At 39.9% G+C, this 19,678-nt stretch overlaps 1 protein-coding gene across 1 annotated transcript in view; it reads left to right on the forward strand.

The window, feature by feature from the left end:
* Window positions 1–637: 637 nt before the first annotated feature.
* ca16b (carbonic anhydrase XVI b) overlaps window positions 638–19,678 on the forward strand; it is a 106,843-nt gene continuing 87,802 nt past the window's right edge. Inside the window, exon 1 of the mRNA XM_038695536.1 lies at window positions 638–1,328. Coding sequence (XP_038551464.1) covers window positions 1,244–1,328 — 85 coding nt within the window. The 5' untranslated portion in view covers window positions 638–1,243. The remainder of the gene's footprint in view (window positions 1,329–19,678) is intronic.

Consider the following 19,678-nt stretch of genomic DNA (forward strand, 5'->3'; position numbering starts at 1 on the left):
AAATGTCCAGCTGGATAGTTCTGCAAGAACACCACTGACTACACATTTACCTAGGGGAGTGTCACCGGTGGATGCATAATTCTCCAATCAGTACACACTCATACATGATGATATTTCAGGTGATGATTACTGCTAAAGTATTCCATTCACAGTTCTGCCAGCAGGAGGCAAAGGGACATCACGGTGTGGCCACAGGAGGGTCATTTTAATAACGGGGCCTGGGAGGAAGCAACAAAAAGATTAAATGACAGGATGGGGGGTTGGAAACAGTATCTTTAGCAGGAAGACTATTTTCTGTTTTTGAACAAGGCTTCAGTCCACTGTATTTTCTGAAACGGCCTCGGCTAGATGATATTCTAATAGTATTTCATCATGATTGATGCAACATGTTTGATGCAACATGTTTGATGCAACATTTAAAAGAAGCGGTGGAATCCACGCTGGACTTGGTGACTTGACAATATGACATGAGCAATTGATTTCTGGAGTCTTCATCATCGCACCATAGACAGAAACCAGCCTCTCGGTCCGTTCCGAGTCATTTTGCATTCAGCAAATCCGAGAACCGCCTCCCCCCTCCCTCCTCCCCTCTCCTCCCCTCTCCTCCCCTCCGCTGCTCCCGCCCAGTGCTGGCTCCCTCTCACACGCAGCCTGTCCGGTAGGATGGGACCAGCAGCCAGATATCCATGCATGCCTGACCGCTAGTCTACTTCCTGGATGGAAGAATGGGACATTTCCAGCACCACTTTTCTTCGCATTGTGCATTGCTCTTCGCCACGCTGACGCCGCGGACAATCAGTTCATAATGACCATGCGTAATCAATATTATTCGACCACTTTTCCCTTGTAGTTAAAGACAGCGATTGATCGTCGATTGACCCCTCCACACTTCGGGAATGTCGCTATCTGGAAGCCCGCTACAGGCACGGTGGAGTCCAGCAGATTTTGAGCTGTTTTTGCACGGCTGTGGTGTACGCAACGTTTCATTATTCCTCGAAGCTGAAAACAGCCCTTGCTCGGACCGGAGGCGAATAAATGTGTCTTTTTAAAAAGACAAAACAGTGACTATATCGTCGAACCGCTAACCATTACTTTGATGCTCTGCCTTCGTGGCTGCTGTGCCAACTTCGTTTCAGCGTCGGACGTGTGTGTATGTGATTTTTTTTTTCCCCCTGAAGAAGAGAAAAGACTGAAAAACTTTGTCATCCGTTGCCTTCTTGTTACTCTCGATGAGTAGTCTAACATGTGGAGAATACGGGAACCGAGTTACTGGTGGATTTTATCCTTAATGTTTTTAACCTTGCCCAAACACAAAGATTGTCACCCTGGTAAGTAACGTTACTCGCAACACGGGATAGTCGTCATGTGTGTAGCCCAACTATTGTGTTGAATTGGTCTTTTATAATCAAAAAGCGACTTTTGGTTGTCGAGTTAAACGGTTTTTCAGAGGCAACCTTTATGCTGGCTTGCATTAACGGTTATAGGGCCGAGTGTAACGTCCAACGGTTATATGTTCACGCCGAGACGTTTAGCTTCCGTGATTTGTGCGCACGTTATTGATTAGGCAGCAAGACTATGGCGCAAACTAACCTCCTGCTTTACCGTAACGTCAAAGCTAAACGTAGTCCTGGTTCTGGTCCTTCAACTCCCGTTTGACCCCGCCGTGTTACACGTTAGCTACGACACTGGTTGTTCACACGACACGATCACACGAATCCGTATATCTCAGGAAATGTAGCTACTATAACATTCCTGCAGGCACTCAGAAGATGTTTGGTAACGTTATTCATTGAGTTGGTATACTTGATCTCCTGTGAAATTGCCAGGATTGCACTGTCCGTTAAGCCTGTAGTTTAGTTGTGGTGTTTATGAGGTGTCCCAAGTTGTATTATAGGCTTACTATAGTTGTGGTCTCGGTTTATGTGGACGTTTAATCTATGTGTCTGCTTGTTGTCATGTGCGTAGGTAGAAACGAGGATGAGGGCGATAGTTAGCGCTGTTGGCTCGTGGATGGATGTGCATGTATAAAGGGCGATTAATGCCACCGGGAGCACAAATGTAGTCCCGGAAAATCGGCTATCAGTTTGGGATTATCGATGTTCCACTGCAATTTGTGACCCATCAGATTATATGTTGTTACACAGATTTAACTATTAAGAAGATTGATGGTTTTTATTGAATATTAACAAGTGAAGCCACAGCCAGAGCTTAACACTACTGGGCACTGCTACTGGAATTAAATCGCAGCCACCAAAATGCGATTCTCTATAGTTTTTAGATTACGTCATATTTTCTTAGGTGTAACCATCTGCACTCCTGACAACAGCGATGCCAATACAATATAACCATGGCAGTCATTGCCACAGATATAAAGCTAAAATTTCAAACAAGTCACATAACATGGTACACTGGTCTTGTGTCAAAGTCTGTTTTCTCTTTCAAATTGTATTTCCCAAATTGCAGCTTTCTGTGGGTTTGGGATAGATTTAGGTTAGCATGATGTAAGTTTATGGTTGGGCGTCACACAGATGACTGGTTGGAGGGAGGGCTAAGGTTGGGTTGAGGTTAAGCATGGAACAATGCGACTGGTGGGGATTAAGTTTGAGATTGCATTCAGTTCTAGATGGGTTGGTATAAAAATCAGTGTAAGTAAAATGTGTATCTTTACGGTAACCCAAAGGAGGTCTGATTGCAACAAAGGACAATGGAAGTCCAACACCTTTTTAACGAGTTCAGATACTAAAGATAGTTTTTTTTCTTCCCACTTTGAAGTTGAAATAATTTAACATATTCATTTGGGAATAAATTATGACATCTGTGACATTGTTTGGTTTTTATGTGCCGATATTAAGGCAATTTTAACTAAATCCGTCAGAACTAAGATAGTCTGATAGTCTCTTGAATCTGCACCACACTGCCGTTTCCCATTCATTGATTTTTTTTTTTTTTTTTGTGGCGACACGACATGCCACAATATGAATGCTGACTGCCACATACTATATACCATTTAATGAGTAAAATCATAATTCATTGTGGAGCTGCACACAGTGCATAGATTTGCTCAGCAACTCTGCTTGCTTGCTCCCTCTCTCCCTCACAAACCCATTGCAACAGAGCCGTGTTTATGTAGAAAAATAAATGCAATCAAGTTAACTCTAAGAAGTTATTCTATTTTACTTAACACAATGCTGTTAATGTCAGAGACCCACCTTCAAATAAGTTATAAGCAAGCATGTAAGGAGCCTAGCTAATAAGGATAGTTAACGTTGGAATACAGCTGGGTTGTCAAGCACGCTGTATATAGCTTCTACTCTGTATCAAATGCATTAAATTTTGAGTGGTGTATACAATTTTCTGTCCTCAGATTTTTCCCATAGCTCTACTTTTTATTTTTAACAATACTGGATTTTTGAGGCAGATACCCATATTGACATTTGAGAGTTAAAAAATCTGATCATACATAGGCTGACATGACTTGACGTTATGACACATGAATATAAACATTTCTTCTGAGCATCCCTTATATTTGGTTAGGAAAGAATTGTGGAAAAATGTACTGAGTGAGAAATTTTCTGACTTGTTAGTGCTCACTTGTGGACAGACTATGCTATCTAATGGCGCAAGTGCTTCAGTATTGCTATAAACATTGGTGGCATTTCTTATTATCAGACAACATACGTGATTGGCTAATATTGGCTGATGATAATTGCACTCCAGTCTCAGCATGATTCTATTATCGTGCCATTAGTAGCATTTGAAGAGTAGTTCCATTGTATAATATGTTACACATTTCATTTTAACATTGTGGCAAATGGAGTGACTGTGTTGTAATGCTTTTTTTGCATGCATCCCAAGTATATTAGATGTTTTCAACTCAGTGGCACCAATCATCCTCCATAGCGAAGAAGCAGTGATGTAACACAGGAGAATGGTTCCTCTCTGAGTCACCCCACTTCTGCCCCAAAATCCCCCAGTTCCATGCTTCCACGTCCTTAGTTTGCTGTTTTATTGACTAGTAGCCTTCCAAGCCCCTAACACAGCTGAGATTTCTCATATGGTGTGTTTCACCAGACCTCTGACACACAGCAGAAAGGCAATACAGGCTGACTGGCAGACCAGCTAGATGGTGGTGGGGGATAAATCCAATTTAACTACTTGTACACTGTCACGTAACTGTACACATCTACCACTTTAGGCTGGGTGACCTCAATCTTTCTCATCATAGATAGTACAACTAAATCAGTGCTTAAGTTAACATGAAAAGAAAAGATTTGAAAGGCAGAGGGATTATTTTCTTTCTTATATCAGTGCATAACAGATTTAAAGCCATAGCTGTCGATAAAATTGGCCTGATTTTCATGACATCTTAGAGAATTTTGTATATACGTAGAGGCAATAGACAATAATGTAACATTTTCAGACCTATTTAGAAAAGCAGTCTTGCATGTCTTTTCTCATGAACACAAATGTCCTTGGGTGGTTTCCCCCTAAAATGTCACTCCCTACAATAATATGAAGATAAAAAATTCTGTTAGAAGAATGCCAGGAGTTACAGTGTTGCTGAAAACCGATAAAAGTACACAACCACGTTTGTTTTAAAGTTGTGTGGTAGGAATTGTAGCTCCACAGTCCTTGTCAGAGGCATGGCTTGTCATTAATTATAGAAAATCTTCTGATTGCATCACTTAAGTAATGAGGAAATTATTGCATGTTTTATGTGAATATAACTGTACAAAAAAAGAGTAAAGCCTATACCGCTGGGGAATAATTTGTGGCATAGACAATAAGATTTTAATAGGGGTGGGAAAATACGTTTATTCTTAGATGCATCGCGATGCGGACGTGGAAGATTCTTACTCGATGTGGGACGACAAAATTGATTATTTAAATGTTTATTGATAACATTATGTAGACGAAACGCAAATGGCGGAAGTGCAGCGCCCGGACCGTCTGTGGCGCGCACATAACTGAGACCAGTGTTCCCCCTTTATTCGTCACACCACCGCTGCAGAATGAATAACCACTCTACTTAAATGTCACACAATCATTTATATCAACGCGCAAGTAATTGATTTTAACTCGCACATTGTGCGAGCATGGTGACACTCAGCCCTTGGCTAGCTCACTGCGTATCCTGTGTGTGAGGCCGAGTGAGTGAGATAGAGAGCGAGCAGAAGAACATATTAACAGTAAGTGTCAGTCTGTTAGTAAACGTGCAGCGTAAGTGTGTCAGTTAATAAAAGTCTATCGTTTCCCCAACAGCTGAAAAGTGCAGGCGATTAGCGCGAGCTAACATCTCCCTTGTACAGCATGTGTGTTTTGGCCCCTAAGATGTAACACCAGCTAAATCAGTAACAAAGTAAACGTTAATGTTAGCTGTATGCCATTATTACTTACATGTCCAGGGCTGAGAACATCAGGTACTAGTTAAACTGGTGTACAGCTCTGTCCTGTTCATCTACTGTACATCCTGATACTAGTTAAATTATATATCAGTTTTAAGAAGAGTCAAAAAACTGGTTATCAAAGAGAAGAAGGTGGTGACCAGGAGGAGCTGTGGTTAGTAAAGTAAATTAGGGAAGCAAGCTAGTCCTTTTAAGCTAAGGAGTTTCTTTTAGATATTACTGTGCAAATTAAATGCATAGTAATTATCCAGAAATCACATTTAAAACAAAAGATGCATCAAGATGCATCGATAATCTTTTTATAATCGCATTGCAGCCCTCTGAATTGTAATCAAATCGTGAGGTGCCCAGAGATTCACACCCCTAGAATTTAAGTTTAAAAATAATTATTACTTTTTCACAACCATAATGTATTCTATAATGATTTATATAGCATATATCATATTGTAGGGATGTCCTTTTCAAATTACACCATCATGGTCCACTAGGCCACCAAATAGAATATTAGTGAGCAAACCTGTTATTAGTTTTATTAATGAGGTCCTGATGCACCGCCGTGCCAGCAGGATGCCGGCTCTCTGGACATCACTGATGTTGGCAACAGCATCATTATCATCAGCGTCCTCCTCAGCCTTCTCTGGATAATTGGTTCAATATGGGCTGTACTGACAGAACATCTCAAAACTAACTTTCTCCTAGTTTTAAAAATAGCATCAGTAACATGTGCTCAGTCTCGATCATGGATGGGCTCAGCGCACTGTTATCTGTTGTCTCTCCACCAGCTGCCTGTGCCACCCACTAAATGGTCCAATGGGAAAACATCGCAACTGTAATCACTTCTCATTCATGTGCAGATAATTCGCTGTTTATCCTTTTTGCTAGTGATGCTCATCCTTTGCTTATTGCTTTCAAATTTAATGACTAGCTTATCTATCTGTTTAATTAGACTGGATAAACTTTAAAACAACATTGCAATTTAGTTATTAATAACAGCGTTTGAACTATGATGGTGCCGCCTTGAGACAGAGGTTTTGGAGAACAGTTGTGACTGAGTGTGTTGTTCATAGTGTTATGGTGGTTAAGCAGTGATCATCATTGTGATTTGGGAAATGCTTGTTTTTCTTCAAACTGATCAGCTGTGAAAATAGCCTGTGAAATGAGCTACATTTGATTATTCCACAGTTTCCTCCATAAATTATAGTTACTGATAACAAAGTTAGTTTTGTTTATGCTACAACCCGGCAAATTAGGACAATTAGACCTACGCTAAATTGCTATGCTAAAACATTTAAAGTACCCTAAGGTAAATGGAACCAGTTTTTTTTTCTTAGGTCTGGAAAATGAGACCAGCTTTTGCCTGAACGCTTGAGGAATCATTTAAGGTTTGAAATGATTTCTTGCAGTAGTGTATTAATTATTTTTTGAACATGCTAAGTACTATTGTATGTATTCATTTCTGACTCCTAATGGCTGTGCTGCTTTTTAAAGGTAGAGTGGTGTGAAGTTTTTTTTGTGTCCTTGAGGTCTAATGTTGAATGTATTTTCTTCATCATACAATATTTGCCAAGCAGATTTAAAAAATAGATCTCCCCCGCCCAACAATTCGGAACACAGGCAAACTTCAGATTCATTGCAAAGTTTAACCATCATAGTGGGAAAATCGTTTTATTGCCGCCGTTACTTTCTAAAGTAATAATTAAGTACATCGTGATGCAGAGTTGCTGAGAAAAGACGGATGCATGCTCTGTTTAACTCTCACAACTGATTTAAAAGCCGTTGCTTTCGCCTCCACTGAGTGAAATCCCGTAGGCTGTGACTTGGGGCATGTTCAGTGGTGTAAGTGGGACACTGGGCATGCTAGTCGTCATAGAAACAGATCTTAAGATTGTGATGTTTATTGCAGCTTCAGTAATATCTGCCGCCTTGCCTTTGACACACCGCTCCGCTCGCTCACTGGAGCTGCTGGTCTGTTTGCCTGTCTGTGGCACAGCAGCATTCATGTGTTGATAGGCTATTACTTGTGACGTTTGACCAATCAGATAGGGCTGTGGGCGGGACACGGAGTGACACTACACTAGTGGCGACTACTGACAGAGAAAGGCAGCTATGTCAGATCCAAAGTAACGCATTTTTAAATAATTTAACCCTAACTTTATGTTTTGTGCTTTTCAGAAAAATGTGACTCAAAATCTTGGTATGGTCCGAACCGTTGGTTTTGTGATCTGTTGCACCCCTAATTTAAATAAATAATAATAAATCGTTCTTCTTCTTCCCAGCTTTGTTAACATGACTGTTGATCAGCAGAATTGTGTGAAATAAGCAGCAGGATATATCATGTCACCTGCATGCTCACGCGGGTGTCCTTCTTTGCATCGATGCTTTGTTTAATCCATGTAACTATACAGCACAGTGTTTCGCACGGACATTTATTACTGTCGCACATCGCGCTTACGCTGTGAACACGACGTAATTTCAATGGAGCTGTTTGCAAAGTCGAGTAATAGAGAGAAAATAGCGAGGGACAAAGAAGAAAGTTTCCAAAGTATGGGATTTTTTCAAGCTAAAGAAAACAACTCTGTAATGTCACAGTCCATCCACCGTAAAACGAAACTTATGTCACCTCGGCGACAACGGCAGCTGAACAAAAAGCCCCGGTTTTCTGCCAGCGGACCACAGACAAGGTAACAGCAACTTTAGCAATTAACTGAAATCCTGATTGATTGTTGAGTTGAAGGTTAACCAAAGTAAGCCGCAGACCTCAGCTGAAAATGTACACATGTGCGTTTGTTGTTCTCCTTTTTGGCCCGTGAGTTGTAACCTCACAGTAATGAGTTAACTGGCTGTTGGGGAGCGCCTCCGCCGCCAAGCAAAAGTACTTGACCATATGATGGCAGTCATGAAGATGATGTGGCATTCACACTACGTGTCACTATGGGACGCACACACACTACAGGAGCTGACAGCAACTGTGTCACCCGACGCTGGTTTAAACCAGAAAACACGTCAAGAAAACACGTGAAATGTGAAACGGGAAATGAGGGATCCTGCACACGAAACAGCTGGTTGTTATTATAAAGATGGCAATTATAAAGACAAAGAATCTGGGTGAAAGGATGGATTAGTACACGCTGGTAGCAGGGATTGTCTGAGCTACAGAGAGAGCTGGAGGTGAGTTAAAAGGTGCAGCTCCCCGACACCCAGTTAACTCATGACTGTGAGGTTACAACTCACGCTATTTACTCTCTCTTCTTCCACTTTGCAAACAGCTCCACTATAATCACGTCGTGCTCACAGCGTAAGCGCGATGTGCCATAGTAATAAATGTCCCTGCGAAACACTGATTGTAAAGTTATATGGATTAAACGATGCAAAGAATTTGTGTCGATGCATTTTATTAATTGATTTTATCGATTGAATCGTTTCAGCCCTAAACAAGATGGCCCAGTAAACTGTTGTTGAGAAGCTAGTTGTCTAGCCAAACAGATATTTGTAATTTTCTAAACTTAATATAAGTTGAGATAAGTTAAGATAAGTTGATCAGATAATTTTGTAATTAAATTCAGTAATGTAATTAAGATTGTGTCAATTTTCCCCCGTGATATCCAAAATTGATATTTTATCAAAGTTGGAAATTCCAGTATCATGACAACACTTCTTATCATTCAGATTCAAAGTGCTACTAGTGGTCAGACACTCAACATGGTGCCTTTTAACACCTGCTGGATCGAAGTAGTTAAGACTGACCAAAGACTGATCACCAGCAGGGCGAAACATGCATGTAGAAGTAATAAACTCTAACAGTATACATACACTCTACCGCCTATATCCTGTCTCTCCCTGCTCTTCAGTTGTATGTTGTTATAATTCAATTACAAGGGAATCGATACCTATTATTTTGTGGAACATTAAGAAGTTAGATCAGTGCCAAGGTTGACCCACTCATGTCCACTGGGTACGACTACATCGATTTCCAGTTGTGCCCCAGCTCTGTCACGTCGTGATTTGAAATAGCGTTTCAGAAGTACAGTATCCTTGAGCTGTCTTTTCTTCCGCAATCACATTTCCAATTTCCAAATGTTTGTTTATCTTTTTAGTTATAATTTTTTTGTCTGTTTATCCTGAATATCATGAATTAGCAGGAAAAACCATTGCAGGCATTGTCCTGCTTCCCAGTTACAGGAGACATAAAGAAACAAGACATCGATAAAGACCAAGTCGGTAACAAACAAATCGTCAATACTTTTTATACGTTTTCACAAGTGAATTTCACGCTTCAGAGAAGTGATCTGCTCCGGCAAAAATAGACCCGGTGCATTAAAATAGCTAAGCAGGGATGGTTGGTTTGAGATGGTCCGTTCACACATCTGGTGCACATGGGCACACTGGCAGTGTACCATTTCCAGGAGGTGCAACTGAACCGGAACGACCAGTGGACATTACGGGTGAGGTCGTCCTGTCTGGAGATGCAGGCATTATTAATGAAGTGGAATGTTTCAGTTTATGTGAGCTGAATATTATGGGAACAATGCTTTATTTTATGTGATAATTATAGTAAATTGACATTAATTGTGATTAAACTGTTTATTTGTTTAACTTTATGTTAATCAAGGCAATCAGTCATCACTTCATTACTCGGTGTGTATGGTTGAGTTCACTCGCTCTTTCAGCCAAGATACTCCAAGCTGGTCACAGTAGCATTTTAATCATTTAGAATGACTCACAGCCACTTCACTCCGAATCATTTCATCCGTCCTAGCAACAGCCAACCCAAAACACGCACACAAGCACACACGCACACACAGAACACAAACTAGATTCGACCAGGCTGGTTGAAACAAGGGAAGAAAAATGCTGTTGGGGAAACTATTGTGCTTATTTCCTGTGCTTCATGACAATAGTGATTAATGTCCAGGCAATAAGGCACTGCCACCGAAGGACATATACTGCTGCACTCAAGGACTTGGCCATATCAATAAATGTCCCATGTCCTTCAGTTGCCACGTCCTCTTTCCCCTTAAACAATCTTGCCGTGATGTGATACTGTGTCAGCTTTACTTACAGCTGAACTGTCAGTCAACGCTGCCCTGTGGAGAGAGGAGACAATGGAAACCTTCAGGCTCCTTTTTCCTGCATTGTGTTATTGTGGGTCAACAGAGCATGTGTTTGCTTTGTGCTCATTGTTTTAAAAAAAAATTTTTTTGTGGGCAACATTCAAGATTGTTGGCGAGGAAAAACAAATTCAAAAGTAGGCTATCCCATCCATCCATGAGGCTCATTTCCCCCGTTGTGAATTATGGAGACAATCACTGAAGATGTAGGACTGGGCTGTGCATGTTTTATCAAGCTCAAGGTGCTCTACAGAATGCAAAATGCGCTTGTTCAATAAGAGTCAACTTGCATTTGATGAATTGAATTTTAACCGTCGCATAAATTATATTGTCATTTTGAGCGGCTGTACAAAAAGACTAAAATATATCTGTGCTTAAGTGATATTGTACATTTGTTGCTAGGCATTCAGGTCACTTTTAGTTCAAAACGCACTCACTACAGTATTTATATTTAAATATATAGTCATTTCCCAGCTCTTGAAACTCTACAGTGGTAGTCACTGTGTATAGTAGTCATCACTGTCAGGACAGACAAGTGTTTTGTTCGAAAGGAGCAGCAGCAGAATGCTTAAATGACATTGAAACGATGCCATGCAAACCTGACAGTCCCTTAGATCTTTGGCATTGGCTGCTTTTTCAGCAAAATCTGCAAAACAACACCCAGGGGTATTGTTTTATGCAACAGAAAGCTTTAACTGTGTCATTCCTTTTCAGTGAGCTGCTTTTAAATGTATTGATATATATATATTTTTTTTTAATTGTGTAAAAGACTATAGTTTTAAATGCCTTTTTATTATTTAGTGTTACTGTCAAGGCCAATGTCAATATTTGAGAGCTAAAGACAATGTACTGACAGATTTTCTGACATAAATGCAACACATTAACAGAAATTTTATGATTCCTTGTTGAGAGAGAGTTGTGACCAGGATATGTACTGAGTGGGGCATTTTACAGTTTACAGAAAAATAAACTTGAAAGAGCTCACTATGTAATGACAACTCTGTTTCTAAATGACTGCAAACATATCTTGGTTACATAAGCCGACATGTGCCAGCACCGATATATCTGTGATAAGCTTTGGGCCAGATGATATATCAGTTTTGACTCTTTACATATAAATTGGTATGAAATTAATATACCAAAATATAGCAATTTTACCTTCAATGTTAGAACATAATCTTTACATTTATATACAATTGCTGTTGGCTCTGTAATTTCCAGTTTGGCTGTTTTTGATCACTTTATGGAACTAATTTAAGTCACTGTTACAGAAAGAAGACAAACTATTGCACCCTGTTGCTCTGTAATCAGCCTCTACCTTTTGAAAGTGTTGACTGTAGGAAGTCTGAAAAGGGCTTTTGCTAAGGGAGGAAAACAGCTGTTGCTACCCAACAGCCTAATACTCAAAAGATTTCGGGTATTAGACTTAGCGATGATTAAGCAGCTTCCAATCACCAGAATCAGCAGACTGAAGCGTTTACAAATTTGTGCTCCTGGAATTTAAATGTGTTGGAACCATGATAAGGAAGTAGCTTCGACATATCGCATCATAGTTTAAAGATATAGTGTTTAGTTTGGGATATAAACTAAACATTGTACTGCCGTTTACACAGAATTTTACTAAAGCTCACCACATATCAGACTTGATAATAGAATAATTATTTAGAGGTCATTCATCATGGGCATATGACATAAGTGGTAAATAAAGAAGAATGGTTGTAATCAAATACAGTTTGGCAGGCTATGACCGTAACGCTGAGTTGATATCCACTTTTCCACTCCAGTGCTAAACCCATTTCATTAATTCCTTGTCGAAGGCATTTTTTTTCCCTCCCTAAGTTAACACCCTGAGAGATCAGTCCCCAGGCTCTTTCCTTTGGGTTTAAAATGAGATTGATGTTCTGTTTGTTTCTCTCACACACTTTGACGGTCTCTCTGGGAGCTTTCTCCATTTTGAAAGAAAGTCCTTAAAACAACAATGGAAGGGGGTCAGTAGTATTTAACCATGTTAGTAAAAAGACGGCAAAGCATTCCAGGTGGCGGTTAGGCCCTTACTAGGTGACTCACATATATATACTATACTATTCCATCTGAAAGCTTACCTTTCGAATCTGTGGTATTGCGAAACTGACAGAGAAAAAAATTTGTGGAGAAGATGTGCTAAGTTAGATTTAGGAGGCAGAACACTGGTTTAGAGAGTACCCTATCGATCCTGTTGACATGCTCCCCCTTTGGGGAATGCAAATGTTTCGGTTCTTCAACACAAACATTCAAACCCTCCTGGTAGTGGAACCCTAATTAACTAGGGATTTGAATACCGTGGCCTTTTCATTTGACATTTTAATATTTCAGAAAGACCACTGTTCCACGCTTCCTCAAAAAAGACAACTCTCACATTTATTAGACTGTGAAAAGAACTTGTACGGCAACACGGTCAACAGTTGAATTAGTTGAGCATTGAAAAACACAGAAACTAAAACACCTCCCAGGTGAATCTCGGGTCACTTTAGCCCCGCTGCCATACAAATTCTGCCTCCCTGCTTATCTGTCATCCTCTGGTGTGAGCTGAAGGTGTGACAGCTGCTGTATGTTATTGTCACTGCTAATCTAAACCTCACAACACAAGTGTTTATCACAGCAGAGGAGACCCATCCCCAGGTAGGCGCTAATCACTCAGGGATTCCTGAGATCATCTGTCCCTGCATTTAACAGTCACCGTGAGGCAGGTGGGAGCTAACAACCACTCTGCCTCACCAGCCTCACAGTTTTCACGACAATCATCTGTGTCTCTGTAATGTGTAGAATTTAATGCTTTCAAGTGACATTACTGAGTGCCATCTTTATAAAATGGAAATTGTTGCGTTTAGATAAAAGCCTATGAATATTGTAATTGCCCCATTGCAGATAGATGAACATATTTTTTTATTTGGTGAGGAGGATTCAGAGGGCAGTATTGAGGCCATTCAGCATTGCACTGACAGGACTCACCATTTTGTGGTGAGCAGTTGTTCCCATGTCTGAAGATAACCGTAGATGTGACTGATTTGTGTAGAGCAGGAACAATTAGTCATTTAGTTGACTGACAAAAAATGAATTGTAAACTATTTTGATAATCAAAAAATCACTTTAGTCATTTTTTTTAAATGGCAAGCATTGCCTAGTTCCAGCTTCTCAAATGTCAGGATTTGATAGTTGCTCTTTGTCATACATGGTAGTAAACTGAGTATTTTTGGGTTTTGTAAAATTGGTTGAACAAAACAAGACATTTGAAGACATCAGCTTGAACTGTGGGAAATTGTAACAGGCATTTTTCACTTTTTTTCCCCTGATATTTTATAGACAAGGCAAATAATTGATGATTGAGATTGATTGATGATGACAGTAATTGTTAGTTGCAGCCCCAGAACTCAGGAATGTACTGTAAATTTTGTCCTATTTTTTAAAGGTCAGGATTCAAAGCGTATTCCAGTGTGTGTCCTTACTGTGTTATGATCAATTACCTCTGACCTGTAGTCAGGTCAGGCCCACAAGAACTGCAGTATAAAATGATAAAAGGGCACATGGCTCTTGCTCATGACGTGAAGCAGTTTAGGTGCTTGGGTTTAGAACCAATAAGCCAATATGAGCAAAATGCAGATAAATCAGTATCTGTGTTTATAACCGCAGATAAATGACAATTAAAAATGAAACGAAGAGGCAGGTCCTTTAATCATGTTACGAGTGTTGCCGTTTAATAGTTTGTCCTCCAGAGGGCACTCTGCAACTGCAAAGGTTCTACTTTATGTTATGTGTTTCAGAAAAGCAGGGGGGAAAAAAAGAATATTGGCTGTTATATTGGAAGATTGGATTTTAAAATTATAAAATATCATAATTGGCATCACTCTTAAAAATCCCATAATGGTTGGGCTATACGTGGGATGCAAGCGTTTCCGTAAATGAGTCACAAGTGTTCGATAGTTGGTTTATTTTCATTCCCAAAGTAGAAATTATGTAGATCAACAGATTACTGCAGATGACGAATGGCACAGAATATGTTTTCCAGCACATACATTTTTTACATTCAGTTAAAATCATTAAATGTAGAACGTAACAAGTTGACTAAGTATCAGCAACTCATGTTTGAGAGGGCAGTGCGGAAGTCTCTGATATTATAATACCTGATATATACTGCTGTTGCTAATCTTTTTTTCATCCCCGAGGTGGAAAGATGGGCTGTTGTAAGATAAACAAGACAGCCCCGGAATCCTAAAGGAAACTGAATAGGACTTGAATATAGTTGATATTTAAAAACGAGCCCTGCGCTATAATCATAGACAACAGAAAACATGTCCATAGCATTTGTGACATCATCCATATGTTTCTGTTCTGATGATACACCGAGCAACTTTTAGAGCAATGGTTCTGGGCAATGTTGCCGTCAAAGGTAATGAGTAAAGATTACTACTGTAATCCCCTTTCCCCATCACTCTGCCACCCTCCCCGCACCACCGCTATCTGTTGAAAACATAGTCGGACTTGCCACCAGCCAGATTGCCCAGCAACATTGCTCAAAAAGTTGCCCCTAGTATCATCAGCTTAAAGGGATGTTTTAAAACCTTGATTTGGGTTTACTGTTGGGCTGCAACCAACATTATTCACTAAATGAATCAAATACTATTTCTTTTTGAACAAATTGTGAAAAATGTCTGTCAATATTACCCCAGAGCCCAAGGTGACATCTTCAAATTGCTTGTTTTATCTAAAACATGGTGATATTCCTTTTACAATGATATAAAACTGAAAATCTCACATTTGAGAATCTAGCATCAGAGAATGTTTGGCATTTGTGCTTGACGAATTACTTCATTTTTTCTTTGAATTTGGTACAAATGCAGTCCGGCATTTTCCTGGACCAGCATGTATCTGGCCAGCAGTGCAGCTAAATGCACATGCTCCACCACTCAGCTGTTGTGTTGCTGCTTGATTAGAATCATTACCTTGAGTCACGGCCAAGTACGGCTCAATTGAATGCTGTTTTCCAGCCTTTGTTTGCTCCTGGTCTTGTGTGCATTATATCTCATGTTTATTAGCCTTGGATTTGTTTTGCTACAAGTTTTACTACATTTAGGAGATGAAATCTGTGCCAAGGTGGCTTCAGTAAGTTTGATGTGAAATTGTTTGGTCTGCTGTTGATTGACCGGAATGGGATACACTTTCATATCAACAGACAACCGCCGGGCAGCCATGAATATGAGCAAGGCCAAACAAGTGTGCGAGTGTGGAGGAGCCGTGGTCTGAGCAGATGTCCTCATTTGTCATGAGTTATATGTTGGCATAGCTGATGGGTACTGTAATAGTCTTGTAATCCCTTTTGGCTAATTAGCCACCATCTTATTGTGACATGCCAAAAGATTTCATGCATCGCAATACCTCTTAACTTAAACAGCGGGAACATCTTGTTGTTGATCGTGGCTATAAAACTCTGTCCCTATCCAAGATTTTAAGTGTGACATTTCTTTCCCTCTCAACAACTTTATATACGGACTCAGATTTTATTAGTTTTTTAGGAAACTGAATATGAGACCGTCAAACTTGACAAAATTTACTACTATTAGTAATTATAATGGTGTTTCTTTCCCCCCTTTCGTTTTAGAAAATGTCAGCAAAATTAATCAGTTTGAACAGTTGGAAACAAATACTGTAATTTGAGTTGGCAGAAAGGTAACAGTGGGGATGAGGGTAACTACAGGAGACTGACAGTATCATGGTGTGAAAAAGAAATATTTTCCTTTCTTGAACTCATAATTACATTTTAGCATGCTATTTTTGGGGTATTGTAATGATACTAAAACCTGACAGTAGGTAATGAATACATCAAGATTACTAGGAGTACTTGCAGCTTTGGTGTGCATGAAAAAATTGAATTTACTGTGCAGAATACATTTACATTTAATTTAAATTATAAAGTAAAAGTAAAAAAATAATCATCTGTAATTTGAGATGTTATCCAAGGGAAGCATGGACCCAGCATGCAGTAAATACACTGATAAAATCCAATTAATACAGTAGTAGTCACATGAAACATTGTATTAAATCATAAGAAGCTCAAATGACGCTTGGGTAAAATGTATGTTGGAACCTTCTGGCCTGGCAGGTCTATGCGGTATAGAGTTTTACAATGCGTACGCCTCTCATTACTTGCAAAGTTCCTAAGAAATAAATAATGAAATGAGTACAGTAAACCTTACATACTAATGAGGCTGCTTATAAGGCTGTTGCCAAGACATCAAGTGCATCTCTCTTCGTGGTTTTATTTATCGTTTCTAAATTCTGCCTTCGAGTATTGATTAGAGTCCAACATCAAAAAGCATTTAAAAAGGAAGGGAGGAGGTCTGACTGCTTGTATGGCCCTGGGCAGGTGTGAAAAGCCTAGTTGGAAGTGATGCATGCTAAGTCCTAGTGCAGTGGTATTATTTATGGATAACATTGAGTCATTTGGCCGGTGAGCTGCAGGTTAGGTGTTTTTCATCCGTACTAGGCAGATGTTTTCTTCTCAAGCACATTTCCCCAGGTATTTGATTCCACTTGAATTTGCAGCTTTATTATAATGGTATTTTATGACTGCCGTTTTGTAGACGCTTTTACTTAAATCACCAAACTGTAGCCGTGACAACATACATTTTCAGTCTGGCTGGGTGTCCCGAGCTGTGATCAAATCACTGGCCTGGCGTTTTCAGTGCCACGCTCTACCCGTTGCGTTACATGGACCCATTTACATCGCCAGTAATCAACCATCACCATTCATGAGTACCAGTAATGTGTGAGGAGTGTAATGTATGAGGCAGAGGCAGCTGAATTTATTTCAGAATCAATAACTAGACAATTCATGCGAGCCTGCACACCGTGTCCTGAGGAGTGACCTCATAAGCTCTTGGCACTTAAGTGATCCAATTGCCACATATTGAAAATTGAAAACCTCACTTTAAACAGTAAATTTTCCTGACACTGTCAGAGCTGTTAGGTGTGTGGAGACAGTTTTGAGGATTGTTTATTGTAGTCTGCGGGGGGAACAAGCTATAGCTGGTCTGGTAAAGAGGTCACTAGCCCTGAATTTGTTTAATCTTGTTAATGGTTTTCATCAGAGCCCCTGATGCACTCAATCAGTGAGCGCTCCAGCTATTTATTGCACTTAATTCACTGTACCAGCGTTACCCATCGAAGCACACTCAACAGCAGATTGACACAATTCAGATTTACTGTATAATTTTTCAGAAGTAGCTGCTACTGTAGATACAGCCTGTATGTGAGTGGTTTTGTTAAACATTGACTTCTCCCCAGGAAGTCATGCAGTTTTAATTCATAAATGAGCCAGTTTTGGTCAGACAATAGAACAATAGTTCTTTACCAGCTCCTTATGAATAGAGAATAAATGCCAGGATGTGTTTTTTTTCTTTCTTTTCTGTCTTTTTTTCTATTCAAGGAAGACTGAATACACTGGAGACTTTCATCAAGACCTTTTCGCCCACATGCTCCATCAAAGTGTGACATTTGATGTACTGTGTTTCTCACTTATTCCTTGTAGTAAAAGGTTGAAGAACAGTGTAACACGCGACACATTGCGCTGCTCAGGCTTCATCACCTCTGACTCCTGTAATATTATAGCACAGATAAAATGAATCTTCAAATATACCTTTTAAAGAGGAGAAAAACTGCAGGGAATGCAGGTGTCTGGACTGAGAGTGGGTTGAGAGTCGGTGACACATTTGGATTTGATTATAATGAGATGGCCTTATCCACTTTTCATCAGATTCGTTTCGAGAAAAGACTGCAGAGAAGGTTTTTGCATAATGAGAATGTTGAGGATATCTCCTTTGCCCTTCCTCCTATTCTGCCGTCTTTGTTGTTCTTCAAGTTATTTAATGAAACACAAACAAAAAAATGTTTTCTGTTTCGGAGGGAATCCAAGGCCGTAATGCACACAATACAAGTGTGTATGTGTGTGTGTTGGCATTATTTTGGACTTATTTAAAAGTTGGTTTTGAGTTTCTGTCACTTCACTGTTTCTACTTGTCTCTGTATCTCACTATGAAGATGTAGCCTACTTTGGGCTTTCAGCACCCTGCAAGGCATTGACAAAAACATCTCATCTGAGCTCTGTTGAATGTGCAGGAGCACATCCTGTCAATTACCATGATGAACAAACAGCCAGACAGGTCTTGACATGCACGCAGACATGCTCATACATGCAAAAGGAGGGGAAAAAAGAAGATTAAGACAAGATGTCAGGGGGAATTTTTTATTTTAGTTTATTTTTCAGTCAAGGAATAATGTTAACTCTAGACTAATGGGCTTAATTTTGCTGTAATATGGCTATATTTTTTTGGCCCAGGGGTGCTGTTGCCCTCTTTGCTGAAACAGCTTGTTTGCTTTTAGCTGTGTACGCCTAAATATCTGCATTGGGATTTTATCATATCTGAGCTTGATGTTTTAGCCTCGGCTGCCTCTGTGCCGTGTCTTTGGCTGATCTTAGCAGTTCTCATGTTCGCGAGGCCCTTGGTGTGACTCGAACACTTCCGGGGATATCTAGCCACGTCGCCCACTTCCCAAGGAATGAGAAACAACATGCACTCTCAAGATCAAGCTCCACTCACCCCTTTTCTATGCTCCTCTGCTTCACGGAGGGACTCCCAACCTCGTTTTACCACAGTTACTTGTAATGGTAACCATGTAAAGCTCGTATATTTGGCATTTGAAATAACATGAGCACATTTGTGTGTGTTTGTCATAAATAGTAATTCACCAAAACAGAGAGCTAAGCAGATGTCCTTACGTTTGACAGTTGACTCCATGCCTTGCAGATGAGATTGTACAGACAGCAGCTGTCTCCGTCAGTGTGCACACTTGTTTCTTATATACATAGGAATTTTGCATCAGGAGTCTGCCCTTTATGCACTCATGATGCCTGTGAAAATTACAGCTCCCTTTTGTTCAGTACAAATTCAGACAGAATAGTGTAAAAGTCGTTTAGACTGTTTGTCTAATTACATTTAATGATATGCCTATATGCCTTCTCTCTATAATTAAAGGACAAACTAAGTAAGTGGGGATAGGTAAAATGAATGCTTCCCTCTCCCTCAATAACTCCTGTCAAAGTGTCTGTGTACGTAACTGTATGACTGTAAAGCG

Source organism: Micropterus salmoides, unplaced genomic scaffold (genome assembly GCF_014851395.1).
Source record: "Micropterus salmoides isolate LMB-PRFRI ecotype aquatic unplaced genomic scaffold, ASM1485139v1 Ms_hic_scaffold_4, whole genome shotgun sequence".
NCBI lineage: Eukaryota > Metazoa > Chordata > Actinopteri > Centrarchiformes > Centrarchidae > Micropterus > Micropterus salmoides.